The sequence below is a fragment of the Perca flavescens genome, chromosome 14 (genome assembly GCF_004354835.1).
Source record: "Perca flavescens isolate YP-PL-M2 chromosome 14, PFLA_1.0, whole genome shotgun sequence".
Taxonomy (NCBI): Eukaryota; Metazoa; Chordata; class Actinopteri; order Perciformes; family Percidae; genus Perca; species Perca flavescens.
Genome location: NC_041344.1, coordinates 25,998,751 through 26,018,718, shown reverse-complemented (window position 1 = coordinate 26,018,718; position 19,968 = coordinate 25,998,751). Strand labels below are relative to the sequence as shown.

General features: G+C 39.8%; 1 protein-coding gene across 1 annotated transcript; it reads left to right on the top strand.

Moving 5' to 3' along the window:
- The first annotated feature begins 294 nt into the window (after positions 1 to 294).
- Positions 295 to 4,353, top strand: LOC114568654 (lactose-binding lectin l-2-like). Its single transcript, XM_028598264.1, has 5 exons — positions 295 to 706; positions 1,343 to 1,396; positions 1,510 to 1,866; positions 2,078 to 2,169; positions 3,507 to 4,353. The coding sequence occupies exons 2-5, from the start codon at positions 1,360 to 1,362 to the stop codon at positions 3,603 to 3,605; spliced, it is 585 nt and encodes a 194-aa protein (XP_028454065.1). The 5' UTR covers positions 295 to 706; positions 1,343 to 1,359; the 3' UTR covers positions 3,606 to 4,353.
- Positions 4,354 to 19,968: the final 15,615 nt, after the last annotated feature.

Here is a 19,968-nt window from a genome sequence, read left to right as displayed (position 1 = left end):
TGTGTAATAAGCAGGATAATGTAGAGCGAGACGGTCATTATTGCGAATAGACCCCTTCAGGCTGATTCAAGTCCTTCATCCCTCTGTTGGGGTTCTAATTCGCAATAATATCCGGCTCGCTCTACATTATGTCACGTTCCTGCTTTTATTGTGTTTTGTTTGTTCATTTGCACTTCCTGTTTTATTTTGAAATCATCAGTCATTCTTATCCCAGGTCACTTATCTTCCTCCCGTTGTCTGCTTTCCTGCCTGTTTGATTACCGTCCCCGCCCCTAATGTATTTCACCTGTTTGTTGTCAGCTTCCCCAGTCCCCATTCCCAGTGCCAGATTGTAGTTGAACGAAAGTCATTCTCTCCGGCGTTTTTTTCCCAGTGTTTGTTTTTCCAGTGTTTCTCGACCTTTTGCCTTGTTTCTTGTCTACGATTTTTGCCTGCCGTTTTTTGTACCTTTGCCTGCATTTTGTTCTTGGAACAATAAAGCCTGTTACCTGTGACTACCTCTCCTAGTTGTGCATTTGAGTCCGCCTTTGTACCGTGTCACATTATGCCTAACGTATAGGAATCGAGAGTTCTCCCTGTTGTCTAGGTCCATGCAGCTTTTTTTGGAAGACAGGATGACAACTCTTTACTAAGTCAATATCTCTATAGCTGAAGGGATCACAAGAGGCACCTACAGTCAGTACAACCCGTCAGTGAAAACACAACGGTAAGACCTGATAGGATAAATCTCATCGTCAACTGCATTTTGAAATTTGTTTTTGTTGGACTGGTTTATATATATTTTGTATGTATTATTTGATATTACATGTTATCAACTACACTCAATACTATATTATATCTGATATTCTATGTCTGTTATATTTCTGTACTATATGGTATTTTATGTTATGTTTTTTGAGAGCTTATATTATAACTCATAGCCCATACTATTATGTTAATATGTATATGGCTTTATGTTATGTACCATATTATACTATGTACTATGTAGTATATGTTTACCATATTTGTATTATCTTCTATATTGATACAGACCAAGTATCATATCACTAAGTATCATCAATTAACCCTATTATATATTAGTCTGGTGTATGCTGTTTACATACACTATACTTTGCTGCCAAAACCAGCACTATTGCCTTATAATTTGGTCTTTAATTGCTGTTGTATAGTTTCTATTTTTACTTCTATTCTTAATTTAGTTTTATAAACCTCATATCATTATTTTTTTTACTTTCTCTATGTACTATTGTTGTCCTTCTGCTGGTGCAATAACTGACTTTCCCCTCTAAAGGCTTATATTATCTTACCTTGCTTGTAATTCTTCAAATTATTATGAATGCAGATTTGTACAAAACAGTGATGGACAAGACAGGATTGGTGATCGTGTTGCTTCTCGGTTAGTACAGAATTATTAACAGTCTTTAATGGATTAGTATTCAATCACAATGTTAGCTCAAGAATATGTTTTACAAGCTTTTATAAACAGCCACTGGACTCTTTTTCTTTCAGCACTTTTGCCACATTCACTGGGTGTCTCCAGAAAATACCAATACGTGAACCTGTTGATGACCTGGACTGATGCTCAGAGTTACTGTAGAGAGAATTTTGCTGATCTGGCGACCATAGAGACTGTAGATGACTGGGCAAGTGTGAGGAATTTAATACCAAGCACTGACATAGCTGCATTGATTGGACTGTATAACAATAACTTAAAAGGCTGGAAGTGGTCTGACCATAGCAAGGCTTCGCTCAGAATGTGGAGTGCTGGCGAGCCCAATGGTGGTACGAGGGAACTTTGTGCTGTGAGTTCTGTACAAGGGTGGCACGATATTGCTTGTGATAGAAAATTTCCATTCATCTGTTCAGGTAAGCATTCAAATTTCAGACCAATAAATGACCAACTTATAATTTCAAACGTCATCAAACATAAATGATTTATCTTTGTCAAACCTTTTATGACTGAAAAGCTTTGTTTTCATGTTTCGTACAAAAGTTTTTTTGATCTGTTTCTGTAGATCTACAAGTAGTTGCTGTTTATAATGCATTAAAAGCACTTGACTTTTGTCTCATTCTGCAGTTCCCATCACCAGGCTGTTGAAGGTTGAACTGAAGTCTGATGGATCTGTGGACCTGAATGACCCCTCAGTGCAGGAAACTCTTCTGAACCAAGTCAGTGTTATTCCTCCTCTTGGTGATCTGAGAGTTAACAGGAGTCTACAGGAGTCATAGTAGCAGCCATATGAGGCGGCACAGCAATGCTTTAAGCTAAAAGCATAGGGGGAAATGCAATGCGACCGAGCCACGGCCGCGACGTGTAGTTAAATTTTTTGAGAGGTGCATGTCAGGCTACGGCGTAGGGTCGGTATCTCCACGTGCCTATGTATGTTAGCCTCGTGAGACCGTCCTGATCTGGCAAGCTCCAGTTTTCCACTCGCAGATCAGTCTGGCATCTTGAGATAGAGAAAATTTGGAGCCGTTAGCCAAACGACCGGGCCAATCAGCGTTGGTTTTGAGGTGGGGTTAGGTGGTGATAGACAGATGGTTTATCCAATCAGCTAACCAGTATTTTAAGACAGCGGTAGCCCTAATTCTGTTAGCCGCTTGCTAATGCTTTTTTTCTTTTGGATCCTTCTTTTGGAATATGGTCCGTGAACCTGAAATGGTGACTTTTATTCCTAAATTCTCGTTACACAAACAGCAAATATCCTTTACCGACATGTTGCTTGCTTGCTGAGCTAACGAGCTATGCTTTGCCTGCAGCAGCAGGGGCGGGCTTGTGGTTGTACTTTCATACGCTTCGTGGATCTGATTGGTTGATTTGGCCCGTCTATCACCAACTAGGTGATAGACAGATGGTTCATCCAATCAGCTAACCAGTATTTCCGCCCCTTTCCAAAAGTTCTCCAACGGAAAGTTCCCAGATGGATATGCCGAGCAAATGCAAAGCAATCCATCTGGCGGAGTCAGGTTATATGGATGTAGCCATGGCGTAGATTTAACACAGAAGCATAAATCACGCTTAAGGCTGCCATTAGCCGTAAATTTCAAATGGCATTATCCTCCCCTTCCGCTACCTAGTTATCATTTTCAAAAATCCCCTTCACGACCAGAAACAACAACAACCTCTCAGCTTGCAACTTATACCCTAAAATTGGCAAGTTTTGACAAGGTTTTGTATCGTGCAATAAGGCGGTGAATTGTTGCAAGATATACAAAAAATATGTCAATAATGCATCTTTGGAGGGGTTTTAGCCATTTCATTGCCAGGGCTCACCCTCCCAATGTGCAAATGTTCCACCAAAACAAGTTCCCTCCTGACACTATTTTGCAAAGGCACAGTTCCTGCAACCTGGGCTTAGCGCTGCCTCAGATTGTGATTGGTTTAAAGCATTGACTCCATAATTTAAAGAAATACTAACAAATCAGAGCGATTTTTTTTTTTGCAACACTATTAGCCAAAATTAAAGGAAACTGGTGTTAGCAATACATCTGTTTCTGTCTTGTAGATGAAGAAACATATGGGGGACCATGGGATCGATCAGCTGTTCAGACTGAGATGGAGGAAGGAACCAAATGGAAACATCTTTAGTTTAAAGACAGGTTGAACCATTACTGTAAATGCTTTCTGTTTTCCCTCTCATACAAACAACACAGTCTCTGCTTTACCTATGGCAACTTTTTATTTAACAAGTAGATTTACAGAGATTAATATTAAAATAATTTGAATCAACACCAATTATGTAGTTTGTGTGTGTGTGTGTGTGTGTGTTTAAGTTGAGCTCCAATTACTGTTTGCCCTACTGTTGTTACATTGATACAGTAACAAAATATATTGTCAAGTTATATTTTATCCCAACATTTTAACACTGTTTAATCTGCATATAATTTTTCAGTAAATAATACTAAAAACTGTGTTTTTGCATTGTCTTACTCTTAATACATGTATGGGGAGGGTGATGGTCCATTTTTCTAATGAATGGTAGATCACAGTATATTACTATGACACTAGTTAGGCTGTGGTCCAAGGACCAGGACTGAACTCTGCTTCTGTACACAGACGGGTTTCCCTTAATAATTATCCTTTAAATAGCTCACGTTACTGTATTGTGTGAACATTTAACTTCATTTGGTTGTTAACAAAGCAGACTTGCTCCCTCCAATTGATGTGCTACATTACTGTGTGTTTTTGGGGTAGGATTGGGGGACAATAATATCTGTAGATTTGTATGACTTTATGTATCTGTATTGTATACTGTAAATACTTTGTCTGTATTTTAATGTGTCATCTACCTGCCCAGGGACTACGGGCAGAAATTAGCAATTTGCTACAACCTGGCACAATTAATGTTTTTTGTGCACTGTCTCTGTTCAAATAAATAAATTACAATTACAATTTAATACTGTATATGGGGATTCTTTTACGGGTTGCAAATGTTCCACCAAAACAAGTTCCTTTCCAAAATTATTTTTGCAGCAGCAGAGTGGCTGCATTTCGACCACCAAAGATCATAATGATTATCAGAAATAGAAAGGCAAAAAAGGAGGTGGTCTAACATGTCTAACTGTTCCTTCAAAGCTATAGTGCATAGTTTTTGTCTCTCTCATGAGGAATTCTAAGTAATGACAACAACACATTGTAGTATATTTTTAACCATTTCAGAAATTGAAACATTTTCCCAGTCAATGTGTTATCACTTTTGTGTTTTAGTGTTTGTATAATATTTTGAATTTTTCTGTGCTTTATCTCTCGTACGGGTTGTCGAAATGTTGCATTTTATGGATTCGGGATTGAAATTGCTACATTTATCATTCACTTCAAATCAGAAAAACGTAAAACCTTTAGGGACTCGCTTGGCAAAGATTCAGCCATCTTTCTTATGTAAGTATTTAATCTTTTTTTAATATAAAAAAATCCAAGTCGCTCCCCTGCTCTCCCAAAAAGGCCAGATTACCCTCTCTTCAGCAAAAATTTAAATTGCAATGGCCTCCCCCTTTTTCACCTTCATTAATTCACCAACTCTGATAAGTGAAGGAAGGAGCGAAAACAACAGAGAAAGAACATTGCTCAAAGAGGACGGAGTGAGAGTCAGCTTTCCCTTGGTCCACCCTACAGTACACCACAGAGAGGGAGGTAAACAACTTTCAACACATAAATATTTAAATGTGTCATTAGATGCTGTCTCATGAGGAGACTAAAAAGAGCTTGGGGATTTAGCTCCAGCAGCAGGAAGTGCAAAGTCAAACCCATTCAAAGACATCCATTCCGTCAATAAGAACAAGGAGCATTTGGAGGTGGTGAATTATATATATATATGAATATGTAAATGAATTAAATATGTATGCTTAGAATGAGATATCAATTTGTCTTAAAATATGCATGTTTACCAAGTGATTGGCTATACATCTTGAAAGTGAAAACGGAGACTTGCAAGTGACTTGTCATGCATTTTTTAGTCCGAGGGATTCAATGAGTGCTGATGTAGAGTACAACATCACTGGTTCTTTTAACTATCACACTTCGGCAGTGTCTCTCAGCGTCAGATACGAGGCAAGAAGCACCCTTCAGCGTGTATATAGAACGCACCGGTCAGAGCAGTAGCTCCGCTGCGCTGTATGATGACGTAGTATTAAGAGCCACAATGGCAGCAAGTAGTATGAAAGCCCGAAATGCCGTGTAGGGAGGCAGGTTGGGGTGGTGGATGGGTCAAACAACACAGGACTTTTACCCAGGAGACTGGGGTTTGTGTCGGGTTCTTGTCCCACTTGTCACTGAAAGATTCATAACCCCAACCACGATCTTTTCCTAAACCCGACTGTCCCATTCTTGTCCTGCGTGTCACAGAAACATACCTTTTTATAAGCCCACTTACGATCTTTTCCTAAACCCAACTGTCCCGTTCTTGTGCCGCATGTCCGTTAAACGTACGTCCTGACCCAGAGCGTCAAAAAGTGATGCCAATAGTCCCGACCAAACGCGTTTAGATATGATGCGAAAGGAGACTTTTAGCGCCAATAACGACGCCAAAGGCACCCACCCAAGCTTCCGGATTTTACGCGATGGGAGTAAGAATGTGTTGCAACTATACATGTATCATTTCACTTTACAGGTGTTGTAGAGATTACATTAACGGTTTCTTTTAATCTTAGAATGTAAAGAAACTTTGCTGCAAACATGAACATATTTACACAAATAACATTTGAGTTATATTATATATGGTTGTCAGAAGAGGACAAAGGGACTTAGAGAAGCGTGGATACTTCATTAACATCGACATTTAGTCCCTTAAGAAGACCGAGCTGAATACTCTGGAACGCAGGAAATGATGGAGCAGTGAAATGTTACCTTATTCCGTAAACGTAATCACACATGCCACCAAAGCCAAAATAACAGACGCTTATTTCACTGGTTGCACAAAAAATGCAAACATAAAGATAAATGCATATGATACAAAAAATGGAAACAAAAAGATAAATGCATATGATACAAAGTTGCTGGCCTGTGATAAGTGCAGCAACAAATCACAGTCATTAATACATTCAGTACAACAGCACTCGCTCTTGATATGCTTAGGTGTCTGTGCAAAAGTATATGTCATGTTCTCATTTACTATGTGACTTATGCGATGATTATCACAGTAAAATGAAATTCATCCATCATGTCAACTTTAAGATGTATTTCATGTATTTGTCCAACTTTGTATTTTATTTGTATTGTCATCATTATTATTTTTAAGAGTGAATACTACCACTGCTCTTCCTCCCTTCTTCCATAGAATATGTTTTTTTAAAACACCAAGAGTTAAAAGCCTAACTTTTAAAGTACCAACTCCTAATATGTTATCCTGCATAAAGGATTCATACGTTGTTATAAGCCTTTATTAAGAACAACTTTCCAGTTTGTGCCAGGTTGTGGAAAATACCTTCCCAGCATGACTTGCTTGCTTTGTCATATTAGCTAGTTATTTTATACATCAGGAAGCCCCTTCAGAAGGACTGTTAGACCACTTTGCTTCTGTAAAAGGACTACAGGTCATCTGGACCCAAATCTATTCATTAGTAACTTATTATAGCAGCTATAATACATATTTTAAGAATAACAATGTATCAATATAGAATCTGAAAGCAGTGCTTTAATGTGAAAGGGGTCACTTGTAGTAATAAACCCACAGTCACACATCGCAACTTTACCGTTTCAGTTCACTTTAGCCACTGTAATCGGCATTTTTGGTCACAACAGGCAGCTGTTTGTAGTGAAAAAAATCTTCTCAGCAGACCAACACAGTTAAAGATGATCTGGTGAACATAGTGGAGCAATTAGCAGCTAAAAAGCAATATATTTTATGGTAATATGGTACTAATACTCATCAGCTGGCCAGACACACAGTTTCAAATAAATGCTGATGTTGCTTGATATCTGCTGGATGTGTAAAAAAGCTGTAAAGAAGTTCACCATATCAATTTAAAAGGTAAAGGTAATTTACAACTGCAGATGGATTCATATCAATCTCTATTAACATTTTGCAATCCAGAATTTTTATTCGTGACCTATAACTGATCTAAAAACTCATACAAATATTATATTAGCCAGTAGTAAATCCATTTATGGTGGTCCCAGAATATGTTCTTACTTTACAAGCATTGATCAAAATCTATTTATATCCAAACTTTGGCCCACACAGAAACATTGCCATTTCCTCCTCTCCTCAATGAATCCTAAATATGTACGTATGTATCCATACCCTCAAGCAAAACTAATGCTTGCTCTCAGTACGATATGCATTCCAAAGATTCCCAAATCGTCTTCCAGTTGAATCTCCATATTCCCATAAATTATGAATAAAAAAAGAGCAAAAATAATTTTTTCAAATAAGCCAGGAGCAAGTACAGCGAATACAAGATCCCTAAATGTTGACAGACAAAGATTTGCAACTCAATAACAAATTTTTATCTAGTCCTCTTCCCTCTTCTTCTGTGTATGTACATTAATCCTGGTTGTGTATATGCCACATTAAATGTTTTTGGTTTTAGAAGCCAATTATAAAGAGTAACCGGTCTGTGTACAGAAATAGAGTTCGGTACTGGTCCCTGGACCTCAGCCTAACATAATTTACTGTGATCTACCATGCTTTAAAAAAAAAATGGACCATCATCCTCCCCCATGCATTTATTAAGAGTAAACAAAGCAAGCTCCAGCAGGGGACCCCAAACTTCCCTTTCCCGAGCAACATTAACCAGCTCCGACTGGGGATCCCGAGGCGTTCCCAGGCCAGGTTGGAGATATAATCCCTCCACCTAGTCCTGGGTCTTCCCCGAGGCCTCCTCCCAGCTGGACGTGCCTGGAACACCTCCCTAGGGAGGCGCCCAGGGGGCATCCTTACCAGATGGCCGAACCACCTCAACTGGCTCCTTTCGACGCGAAGGAGCAGTGGCTCTACTCCGAGCTCCTCACGGATGACTGAGCTTCTCACCCTATCTCTAAGGGAGACGCCAGCCACCCTCCTGAGGAAACCCATTTCGGCCGCTTGTACCCTGGATCTCGTTCTTTCGGTCATGACCCAGCCTTCATGACCATAGGTGAGGGTAGGAACGAAAACTGACCGGTAGATCGAGAGCTTTGCCTTCTGGCTCAGCTCTCTTTTCGTCGGTGCGATAAATTGAATGTAATACCGCACCCGCTGCGCCGATTCTCCGACCAATCTCCCGCTCCATTGTCCCCTCACTCGCAAACAAAACCCCAAGGTAATTGAACTCCTTCACTTGGGGTAAGGACTCATTCCCTACCTGGAGTAGGCACTCCATCGGTTTCCTGCTGAGAACCATGGCCTGGAGAGTAATAATGCATATTGCATATTGCATAATGCGTCTCTGTTGGGTGAAAACCTTGTACGTACAAAACTGAAAAAAAGGCTAATATGCTAGGTATTTGTGTCTAATTAGCTAATGTTAGCATTCTGACATACTAAACAAATGTACATTTGAACATGACCATGGTAAATATTATACTTGCTAACCATCAGCATGTTAGCACGCTGACCTTAGCATTTAGTTTAAAGCATTGTTGTGCCTACTTACAGCCTCATATGGCTGCTACTATGACTCCTGTAGACTCCTGTTAACTCTCAGATCACCCAGAGGAGAAATAACATTGACTTGGTTTAGAAGAGTTTCCTGCACTGAGGGGTCATTCAGGTCCACAGATCCATCAGACTTCAGTTCAACCTTCAACAGCCTGGTGATGGGAACTGCAGAATGAGACAAAAGTCAAGTGCTTTCAGGGCATTATAAAGAGCAACTTCTTGTAGATGTAGCAATGTAACATCTACAGAAACAGATACAATAAACTTTTGTATGAAACATAAAAACAAAGCTCTTCAGTCATAAAGGTTAATCATTTGTGTTTGATGACATTTCAAATTAGAATTCGGTTAATTATCAGGATAACATTTGAATGCTAACCTGAACAGATGAATGGACGTTTGTCACCACAGGGAACATCATTCCACCCATTCACAGAACCAACAGCGCAATGTTCATTTGCACCACCATTGGGCTCGCCAGAAATCCACATTCTGAACGAAGCTTTACTCTGGTCAGACCACTTCCAGCCTTGTAAGTCAAGATACAGTCCTATCCATGTCCATGTGTAAGTGCTTTGTAATTATATTTTTCTTACACTTGCCCAGTCATCTACAGTCTCCATGGTCACCAGGTCAGCAAAATTCTCTCTACAGTAACTCTGAGCATCCTTCCAGGTTTTCAGTAGATTTACGTATTGGTATTTTCTGGAGAAACCCAGTGAAAGTGGTGATAGTGCTGAAAGAAAAAGAGAGTCCAGTGGCAGTTTACAGAAGCTTGTAAAATGTGCTAATTTAGTGAGTGAAAACTAATCCATTAAAGACTGTACTAACCGAGAAGCAACACAATCACAATCACCAATCCTGTCTTATCCATCACCGTTTCGTCCAAACTGCAATCATAATAACGGAAGAAATTACAAGCAAGTGAAGTAAGATCACATTAAGACAATTACAAGGCAAAGAGGGGTGGTATTAGCAGCAAAGTCAGCAAGGTATAGTGTATGTAAACAGCATACACCAGACTAATAACATGGTTAAGTAATGATACTTAGTAGGATACTCATATCCATATCAATATAGAAATAAAATACAACTGGTAAAAAATGTATCGTAAAAAAAAAACATATTACCATAAACCCTTGGGTCATATAGTAAGAAAATATAACATAGATATAATTCATCACATATAATATGGTTTTGAGTATAGTATATAACAATAAAAAAATGAACAACAAATTGCTAAATTTAGTCAGTAACTAAGGAAAGATCCCATTTAGTGTTATCTTATCAGCTCTTACTATTGTGTTTTCACTGACCGGTTGGTACTGAATGTGGGTGAATCTTGTAATTTCTTCACCTTAGAGACATTGATATGCAAACTTGCAAAGCAGTGTGTGACATTTATCCTGTCTCCAAACAAAAGCTGCATGGACCTAATATAGAGACAAGAGGGAGAATGTAGAACCCTAAATGTGTGGGATAATGTAGAGTGAGCCATTAGAGAGAGTCATTATTTCAAATTCCAACCCTTACAGGTGGATGCAGGCGTCGTGTCTGTAAATAGCAGTTTCCAATAAAAATGGATGTCATACATTATCTTTATCAGAATTAGTTTTTTCTCATATGAGCCACAAATCTCCACTTCAGTAGCACAGACACACACCAAAAGTTCCAGTTTCATTCCTACATAAATATATTCTAAAGGTTATAACAGAGGGGATTGTTCATATATCATTCATTGCCTGATTTACTCAACATTTGTTACCTAAAAATGTGATGAATGTGTATTTAGTTTGACAGTATTTTCCTATGTATGGAGTGATATAAAGAAATATCCAAATTGACTTCCATATGTCAATTTGGCTTTATCCCATGTTCAGGTTTATGTGGCAAATGAGCACATATTTAATAAGATAATGCCTAATTTGCATATTAAATACAGTTTCAGATATCTTGTAATACAAAAATAATTCTTAATGTAAGTAATCAACTGGGGACTTAGCATTAGTTAAAATGTGTCTATTCACCTGTAGTGTCGCCTTAATTTCATTCACTAGCTTTCATGGTCGTAATTGTGCTTTGGCAACACATTTCAATTCATGTCAGGCAAATATGTAATTAAACTGTATTTGATAAATTGAATCAATCGCAAAAAGTAGACTAAAGACATGGCAACAGTGTTGCCAAAAAGTGGATCCTATATTATTATAGTATTTAGCTATGACTGCTGCATGGTCGCGTTAATGAAGTTTCGAAGGCATCTTTGCTCTTTGGGGCAATTAAGACGTATACAACATTCCTTGGTACACTAACACTTAGGTACATACAGACACACAAGCACATTTATGCTAATAATCCAGCATTTAAACTTTCCACAGCTGGAGAACCTATGAACATAATGCAAATCATATAAATAAGGTTTGCATGTCACGGAAGTGAACTTGGAAATGATGGCTTAGCATTTCCCTGTTTCAAAAGCTATTTGACCTTGACTGGCAATGTTCTTTTGAGTGATGTGCAGTGCAGTTTTATACTGGTTTTATGCTCATGTCAAAAAGGGGGTTACAAAGCATAGGACTGTGACACCAAAGAACAGGGTTCATATCCAGAATCCTTCTTGCGGTTAATGTGTTTAAGTTTAGGCAACAGGAACACTTTCTCTAACTTTAACCAAGGGCTTTGAATGTGCCTCAAGTTCACTGGTGGGGGTGGGGGGGGACTACAGTTGCCCAGAAGGACGAAACACAACACCATTTCAGAAATCACAATATTTTATGTAACAAAATGACTTCACAAAACACAAAGTTTTTCTATTTTTTATTCTATTATGTCATTTCTAGTCTGTGTTTTTTCAGCCTGTTAATGCAGAACTCTGGTTATGACTGAGAATAATTGATAGGCAAGAGAGAATATAAAACACGATCACACACAAACTGAATCAGACGTAGCAGGGATAAATTATAAAAAAAGTAACACAATGTACAATATTAAACCTGGAATACATTGGGATATAATACATGGAACACATCATGATGATGTATCACTGTGTAAGAAGATCTGACGATGAATTTCCTTTGAAGAGACACAGTGAACCCAGGGTGTGTGTGTGTGTGTGTGTGTGTGTGTGTGTGTGTGTGTGTGTGTGTGTGAAGCTAATGTGTCCAGACACCTTGCAGGTCCCAGAGTGACTCTTGCAGGAACAGATCAATCAGCCCTGGCTGAGTAGACAAGCTCCCCACGCCACCGTGGTGATACCATTATCTTCCATTTAGGAAGGAAAAGTCGTATTGATTCTTGCCATTATGTCAATATGGAAAGTTGGCTCTATTTTGCTCTTTCCAAGTTGTCTGTTTGCCTGGGAGGTAAATATCGAAAGCTATGGAGCTATGTAAGGAGGTTGCACACAAATAAATAGCCACATGGCTTTGAGTGGCACAATTACATTGATTTTAATATTGATGTATTAACACTTACAAGTTATTTGGCGTCATTTGTAACGTGCTGTAAGTGTATGTCTGCATCCACACCATTGTCGAAAGAAACAAAAGACAGCAACACAACTTGTGAGATGGATACTCACGCTGAGGACCTTTTGACAGAATGTCTCTATTGATCAGCCATTTGTGAACAGTGGGGGTGCTTTTATCAGAATGTAACAGTGTCCTCTGCACAGCAGAGTTTGGATTTGTGAGGAATAGAGAGAACAGGACACTGACTGCAGTTGGCCTGGAACAGTGATGGAGGGCAGCTGTGTTGCAAGGGAGGAGTGGGGGTGGTGGAGGAAGAGGAGGATAAAGAAAGCCCAGAGAGGCAAGGGGGGGGTCGAGGTTACACTATACTCGCACTACCAGCGGGGAAAGTGAAAGCCTTTCATAAGCCAAAGAATATTGGAACACTCCTACTGAGGTACAGTAATTAGTGATTGTGTGACTGATTGTCAGATAGCCAATGCCAGTGGGCAAACTACAGCTGCCTGACTGTTGTTTTTCACTGTACAGCCTGCATGAAGAAATGCCACAAGGACACAACCTGCATGCAGCTAACTCAAGTATGTAATTATGGTTACGGCTTGAATAGTCTCACATTGCCAGACCTTCCTCCACAGCGCTGCGGAGGAGGGTCTGGCTGGTCCACACAGCATTCCGGAATGGGAGAAAAACGTGCTCTGGTCTACTGCCATTTATTTAAACCAATCAAAATCGGCAAGGGCGGAGCTAAGCACCGGACGGAGCCACAGTGCCGCTGCAAAATAGCCTCGGGAAGGAACTTGTTTTGGTGGAACATGTGTACGTTGTAAGTTGTTTTAGTCGTGCAACAGAAAACTCAGATTGGACAGATAGTCTAGCTAGCTGTCTGGATTTACCCTGCAGAGATCTGAGGAGCAGTTAACCATAGTCCTCAGAAATCCACCAGAGGTTAGAATGACAACACAAAGGAAGAGGAAGGTGACGGACATCCGGTCGAAAAGAGGGATATCTGACAACAAGTTCTCCATACCAAACCAACCATAGGTGATTTTCCGTCTTTCCCGTACTCATATGTAAACCAGAGAACGTAACGGTCGCGGTTTTAAACACGTAATTAATGCAGTTTGGTTAGCTTTAAGCACAAAACCTGCTAAGTTCATTTACACCACCTAATTCTACCTCCTTACGTGTAGTTTTTGCTCTCTTATACTTTGTTACCTCACTTCCTGCTTTGCTCCTGTCACAATTACTACAACCACTAGTAAACGTAAATGTGGGTCGTAATTGCTGCGTGACCACCGACCACGACAGCGTCTTATGGGGTCTTTATTCGATGATGGCCAGTTTTTATAAAGAAAGAATTGGCTTTCAGCGAATGATAACAAATCCAAACAAAAAGAGATTTTTCTTGAGAAGCGTGAATTCCTGCCACCCCTCCTTCCATCTGCCTGTTGGCTCCTTCCACGTCCTGTGGGCGGTCCTTAAAAGGCCCTCTCTGTCAGGCTTTAGGCCTTTCTCCAGAGGAGCCAAAGGAGACAAAGTAAGAATTATCTTGCAGCTTAAGGACAATGTGACAGACTGTTTAAAGTTGTGGACCCAAATTAGGAAACAAATTGTCATACATTCAATGAAGCGTGTTATATGTGAACACAAAAGACTATGTAGTTTAATTATTTTGGAAAATGACTGGGTGTAAAAATGTGACCAAATATGCAGTTCTTAATATAAGTTCTTGAGTTGTTATATCTGGAAAGAGAATAGTAAAATGTGGGGTTTGTAGAGCTGCTATTTTAGAGACGTTCTCAATAAATAAATTGCATCTTTCAGCTCACTGGTGTCAGAAAAGCAAATAAGGTTAGTTAACACTTAAATCCTGGTGTCCTGTCAGAGGATTTAAAAAACTAATGAAGGTATCCACGCTGTGTGAGTGTCTGAGCAAGAGGAAATGACCAAAAATAATTTACTCAACCAAGTATGGTACTTCTGCTTGAGCAATCTGTCACTGCATTTTTATTTATTTAATTTATTAACATTTGATTAGTTCTGTGTTGTGCGCTTCTATGTTTTTTGCCTGTACTTCCCAGCAGCCAGCTCGGGGCAGTTTTGTTTAGGCCACTGGTTAGGTTGGGTTAGGTCATAATTTTTTCACTCCCAACTTGTCATATACGGTCATCATTTTTAACACAGCTCTGGCGTCAGTTTTGAACGTGCAGGGCTACCTCTAAAGCTTGATTCATGGTCCTGCGGAGGCTCCGCGTAGAGCTTTATACTTGCTAAGTTTATACTTGTGCGTTGGTGTGTTCGTCGATCTCTGAGAATAGCAGGGCCGGTGTGTGTGTGTGCATGGTAGAGCGAGTGACTATGATTGGCTTCAGAGCGAGTCGCGACTCTAGAGGAATAGTGGGAAAAACAGTGTCTCCCCCTGTGCTTTCTGACCACGGTGGGAAATCTCTAGCAGAAAAGTTAACCCTCTCCTTGATTTAATGTTTTCGAAGAAGGAGAACCCATGAAATAAGTCAGGGGAAATGCAACACTACCATGTAGTTAAATCTTTTTAGGTGCACGCGTTGGAAGGACTTTCATCCAAAAGACCGATGTCCCACGTGAAACAAAAACATACATAATTTAACTTATGTACATAACAAACTTGGCACAAAAAGTAAAGAAATTTGTGTTTAGTAGATTATTTCTCTGTGGTAACGATGCTTTTTGGCAATGGTGGGTTAGCTCAGTCCTGTTAGCTGTGGTCGAAACAGTCATACTAAAAATAACTTTATTAGCATGTTGAACGATGTTGTAACCTCATAATGTTACCCACAAAGCTTTAGCATCGTTAGCACGTTGTAGTAACGTCAAGCTGGTATCGATATTGAACTCTCAAAATAGATAAGGTCTCTGTTGTATTACTGTGATAAAAAGTGCGATGTAATTAATCACAAAAGGATGCTCTATGGCAAAAAAGCAGTATTACGGTTCCAAGTTTTCTGCGACATTGTATGATTTACAATTACTCCTGAACGTATCATCTTGGAAGTTAGAGTAACTGGAGGGTGAAAGGTTATATGACGCCACTGACGGGCGACTAAAGGAAACGTGCCGTGTCTGAAAATAAAATAACCGATTTCTCTGGGTTTGACATTTGGTGGAAACATTTGGGATAGTGTAAGAACACAACTCATAAAAATATATAACATAGGTATGGTCATTTTTAGACATTTTAAAGCAGAAATGTTACATATTGTACCTTTTTTAAAGGAGTGTAAGGGAAGGAGGGAGGAACAGCAGGAAATGAGTAGAGATAAACTGTGACGCAGCTCCCACACGGTGCAACAGCCGGCATCACAGACAGGAGCCTCTCCTCACATCAGGCACCCCAGCATGTACACAACATGTTTAGTGTTGTTAATCACTTTAAATAGTCACATTGATTGCCACACTTGGGCAGGGCTGTACCACTCCAGTTCTTGCCTTTTTAATGAAATCATCTTAATTGGTTAAGAGCGGTCTTGATTTGAGGAAACCAAAGTGACCTTTGTCTGCTCCAAAAAGCAATATCTTAAGCATGGAACAGGTTATTCAACACATTCTCACTCCCAGCGTGTCAAAAAGCATCGCTTGGTCAGGCACCTTTGGCGTTGGTTACGGACGCAAAAAGCCTCCTTCAACGTCTAGCCTATTGACGTCATATTTAGACGCGCTTGGTCGGGACTCTTGGCATCACTTTTGCGCTCTGGATCAGGACGTAGGTTTAACTGACATGCGACGCAATAATGGGACAGTTAGGTTTAGGAAAAGATAGTTGGTGGGGTTACAGAATGTACGTTTCAGGGACACGCGGGACAAGAACAAGACACCAACCCCGGTCTCCTGGGTAAAAGTCCTATGTTGGTTGACCCATCCACCACCCCAACCAACCTTGCGCAGAATTTCGGTCTTTCACACTACTCGCTACCGCTCTTAATACTACGCCATCTTACAGTGCAGCAGTCAAGCTACTGCTATGCCCGGTACGTCCCGTACAGACACTGAAGGGTGATTTTTGCGTCTGTATCGGACGCTCAGAGCCACTGACCAAGCATCAGTATCTGACGAGTTGGGAGTGAGAACGGTTTGGGTTATCATCAGCATGTAAAAGTTATCAATACTTTTTTACCGCACGTCACAAGTAATTTCAGTCATGTACTTATGTATAAACTACCTAAAGCACCTTTTAAGTCTTTCTCATGGGCGTCAGTTTGGTTTGAAATGTGCTGGGGACAGAGACTCATTTGGAAGTGCATTTCCAGATTGTTGGGTACAATGATATTCATGTTTTTTTTCTCTTTTGCGCAGGTCATGTTTTGAAAGTCCTGTAGATTACTAATGTACATTATTAAAAATGTATTCAAAAATGTGGTGATGTCTGACACGTTTTAAGAAGAAGAAGCCTTAAGTTTCAACCATTAGACAGGCATTCTAAAACGCTTAACGTGGTTTAATGCAGGGTGCGAACTACGCAAGCATCAAGGCGTGGCGGCACTGCGGTGCAAATTCAACTCATGTTTAGGACATGTTAATTTAAAGATTCGCAGAAAAAATATAAACATTGGAGGCCATTAATCTGCGCGCAAAGTCCTTGAAATCCATTCTGCATTATATAGCCATGGTAAAAAGAAAACAAGGCAGTGTAATTAATTTCGGTTTTACTAAGAAATAGTGTAGCGATGACGTTAATTGCACGACCAATTCACCTGCTGCAAGCCCCACCTCCAACCGGGGTGACAACTCAAGAATAAGCTGAAGAAATAATGTCCTCTCTGGCTGAAGATGCTCCTAATCCCTCTTGTTCCTCTCTCTCCCGTTAAATTGAAAAAGTCTTATTATGGACGTTATCTGATAAGCGTTTCTGCTTCATTAGAGCCTATTGTAAGGAAAAAGCTTAACGTGGTTGAATGTAGCAAGACTACCTAAACAACAATCAATGATCACCAAATTTCTCTCTCATATTGCTCATCATAGCCACTGAAAACTGTCAAAAAATCTAACCGAAAGTCCTATTATTATGGACGTTATCTGACATTAAGCGTTTCTGCTTCACATTTTCAGCAGGGCGGCTGTGGGTTGACTCCCCACGGTTCTCATATGTCCTATAAGGTCCGCAGCAGAGCGGCTGTGTCTGTGCCTGTCCTGTCGGGGGGGATAGAGCTTTTTGTGGATTTGTTGGTATCTGTCGATCACGAATTATAGGCCTATGTGTTATGAACTTTATTTTTTTAACTAAATTTGAGTTCGAGGTTTTAAAAAAAAGTGGTGGGTATAAAATGACTCATTACGAAATGTGGTGGGGACGCTTACCCACTGTCCCCACCGAAATCAACGCCTATGGTCTTTCTGTATCTGGGATCTGCTAACACATAAATAGATTATGCCGCTATGGAGATGCTGTTGTAGTCACAGGAATGAATGGGCAAGTCGGGCAAGTGGGCCCAGCTGTGTACCTGAATGGAAGGTCATGAAGGCAGCTCCATGAATCACCTCAGCGGGGTTAGCCTGCCACAGATCCCCCATGATTTATTCCCAGCAGGAGAGTCCAGCCATGAGAGGAGGTCAGATGCATATAGTATGCAGCCTGATACACAGATGCATCGTATTCACCTGTACTGGCCCATGCAGCCAGCACACACACACACACACACACACACACACACACACACACACACACACACACACACACACACACACATACACATAAACATACACACACACACACACACACACACACAAAAATGATTGTTCCCCTAAGGTTAGATGCAAAGCTCTCCCCTTGTTGGCTTATAACCAAGACAAACTGCCAACAAAAGACTGATAAGCAAAGCTATCCATCTTTAGGGGCATTGGTGGTGCTAGTTGATTTTAATGGGTGCTAAGGAATTACAGAGGACAAGGTGGGGGTGAGGTGACTCAAAGCCGAGGACTGGGAGGAAAATGCGATAAAGGGATTCTGTGGGAATTCCCCTAGAATGGTGACAATTGGATTAGATGCAAAGCAAGAGAGGGAAGCATGACATTCTTTCAATTTACTCACTGAATTAGAGACCCAAATTTGTTTACAATTTGTATTGACTTCCACAAACTCCAACCTCACATTTTACTATAGGCAAAGTATATAAGCTAAGGCATACTATGTATTTATTGATTTTATTTTTATTTTTTTTTTTTTCCTATAATTTTTTAAGATAATACATGTACAATTTCTTTCACACTCCCTTTTGCAGTTAAAGTATTAACTTAAGTGTGTGTGTGTGTGTGTGTGTGTGTGTGTGTGTGTGTGTGTGTGTGTGTGTGTGTGTGTGTGTGTGTGTGTGTGTGTGTGTGTGTGTGTGTGTGTAACAAATTATCAACAGCCTAGAATTATACAGTATGTCAAGTTTATGACCCCAGAGGAACATGAAGTTAGATAACTGATACATAGTCTTCGCACAGTATATTCCTGGGGACTTGACATTAATCAAACTATAAAAAATAACCTATATTAAAACAAAAAACTCACATTAAGCTCCAGAAAATGCTAGCGAGTGGACCTTAAGTTAAGGTTTTTTTTGTCTAAGTACTCTTTCCAAGTTTAAGAATGAACTTTTATACTCAACATTATGAACTGTTTTATGGAAATATTCAAATGCAGACATAAACAGGTGGTGACTCTAAAGGAACATTGTGGCATTGTCTTGAGATGATTCTATTTACAGAAAGCATTCCGAAATAGAAGAGGATTTGAAAGATTGGACAGCTCAGCGCAGCATGTAATGAGCTTTACATAATAATTTGTTAAATCCAGTCAGTCGCAGTTTGTCTGTGCAGTTATCTTCCCCAGCATGTCTCTTCTTGTTGGTTCTCACGGTAACCCTTGACATTTCTCCAGCCTACCGTATTTTGAAGTTTGTCAGTCCTTTTGACACCACGTGACACCACGTGTGCCTGCTGTGAAACCCGACCGCCATTGGTGGAAATTTACTTCAGTACTGTACTTAAGTACAAATGTTGAGGTACTTTACTTAGCCACTTTCTAACTTCTACTCCGCGACATTTCAGAGAGAAATATTGTACTTTTTACTCCACTACATTCATCTGACAGCTTTGGTTACTAGTTACTTTACAAATGAAGATTTTTGCACACAAAACACATGTAGTTTTTAAATATGATGTTTTATTATAAATTAAACTACCCAACAATAGATAGGCCTACAAGTACAGCTGAAATGATCAGACCATTAAAGACCGAACGGTTGGATCGTTTCCAGTTTCTAAAATGTGAGGGTTTTTCTGCATTGAGTACTTTTACTTTTCATACTTTAAGTACATTTTTCACTGATGATACTTGCATACTTTTACTTAAGTAACCTTTCCAATGCAGGATTTTTACTGATAGCTGAGTATTTTTACAGCGT

Bases quoted from the DNA above. Each gene is read 5' to 3' on its own strand.
- LOC114568654 (XM_028598264.1), top strand. From the start codon at position 1,360: ATGGACAAGACAGGATTGGTGATCGTGTTGCTTCTCG. The intron at 1,867-2,077 runs GTAAGCATTCAA...CTCATTCTGCAG, and splicing joins ATTTCCATTCATCTGTTCAG to TTCCCATCACCAGGCTGTTG. The intron at 2,170-3,506 runs GTCAGTGTTATT...TCTGTCTTGTAG, and splicing joins AGGAAACTCTTCTGAACCAA to ATGAAGAAACATATGGGGGA.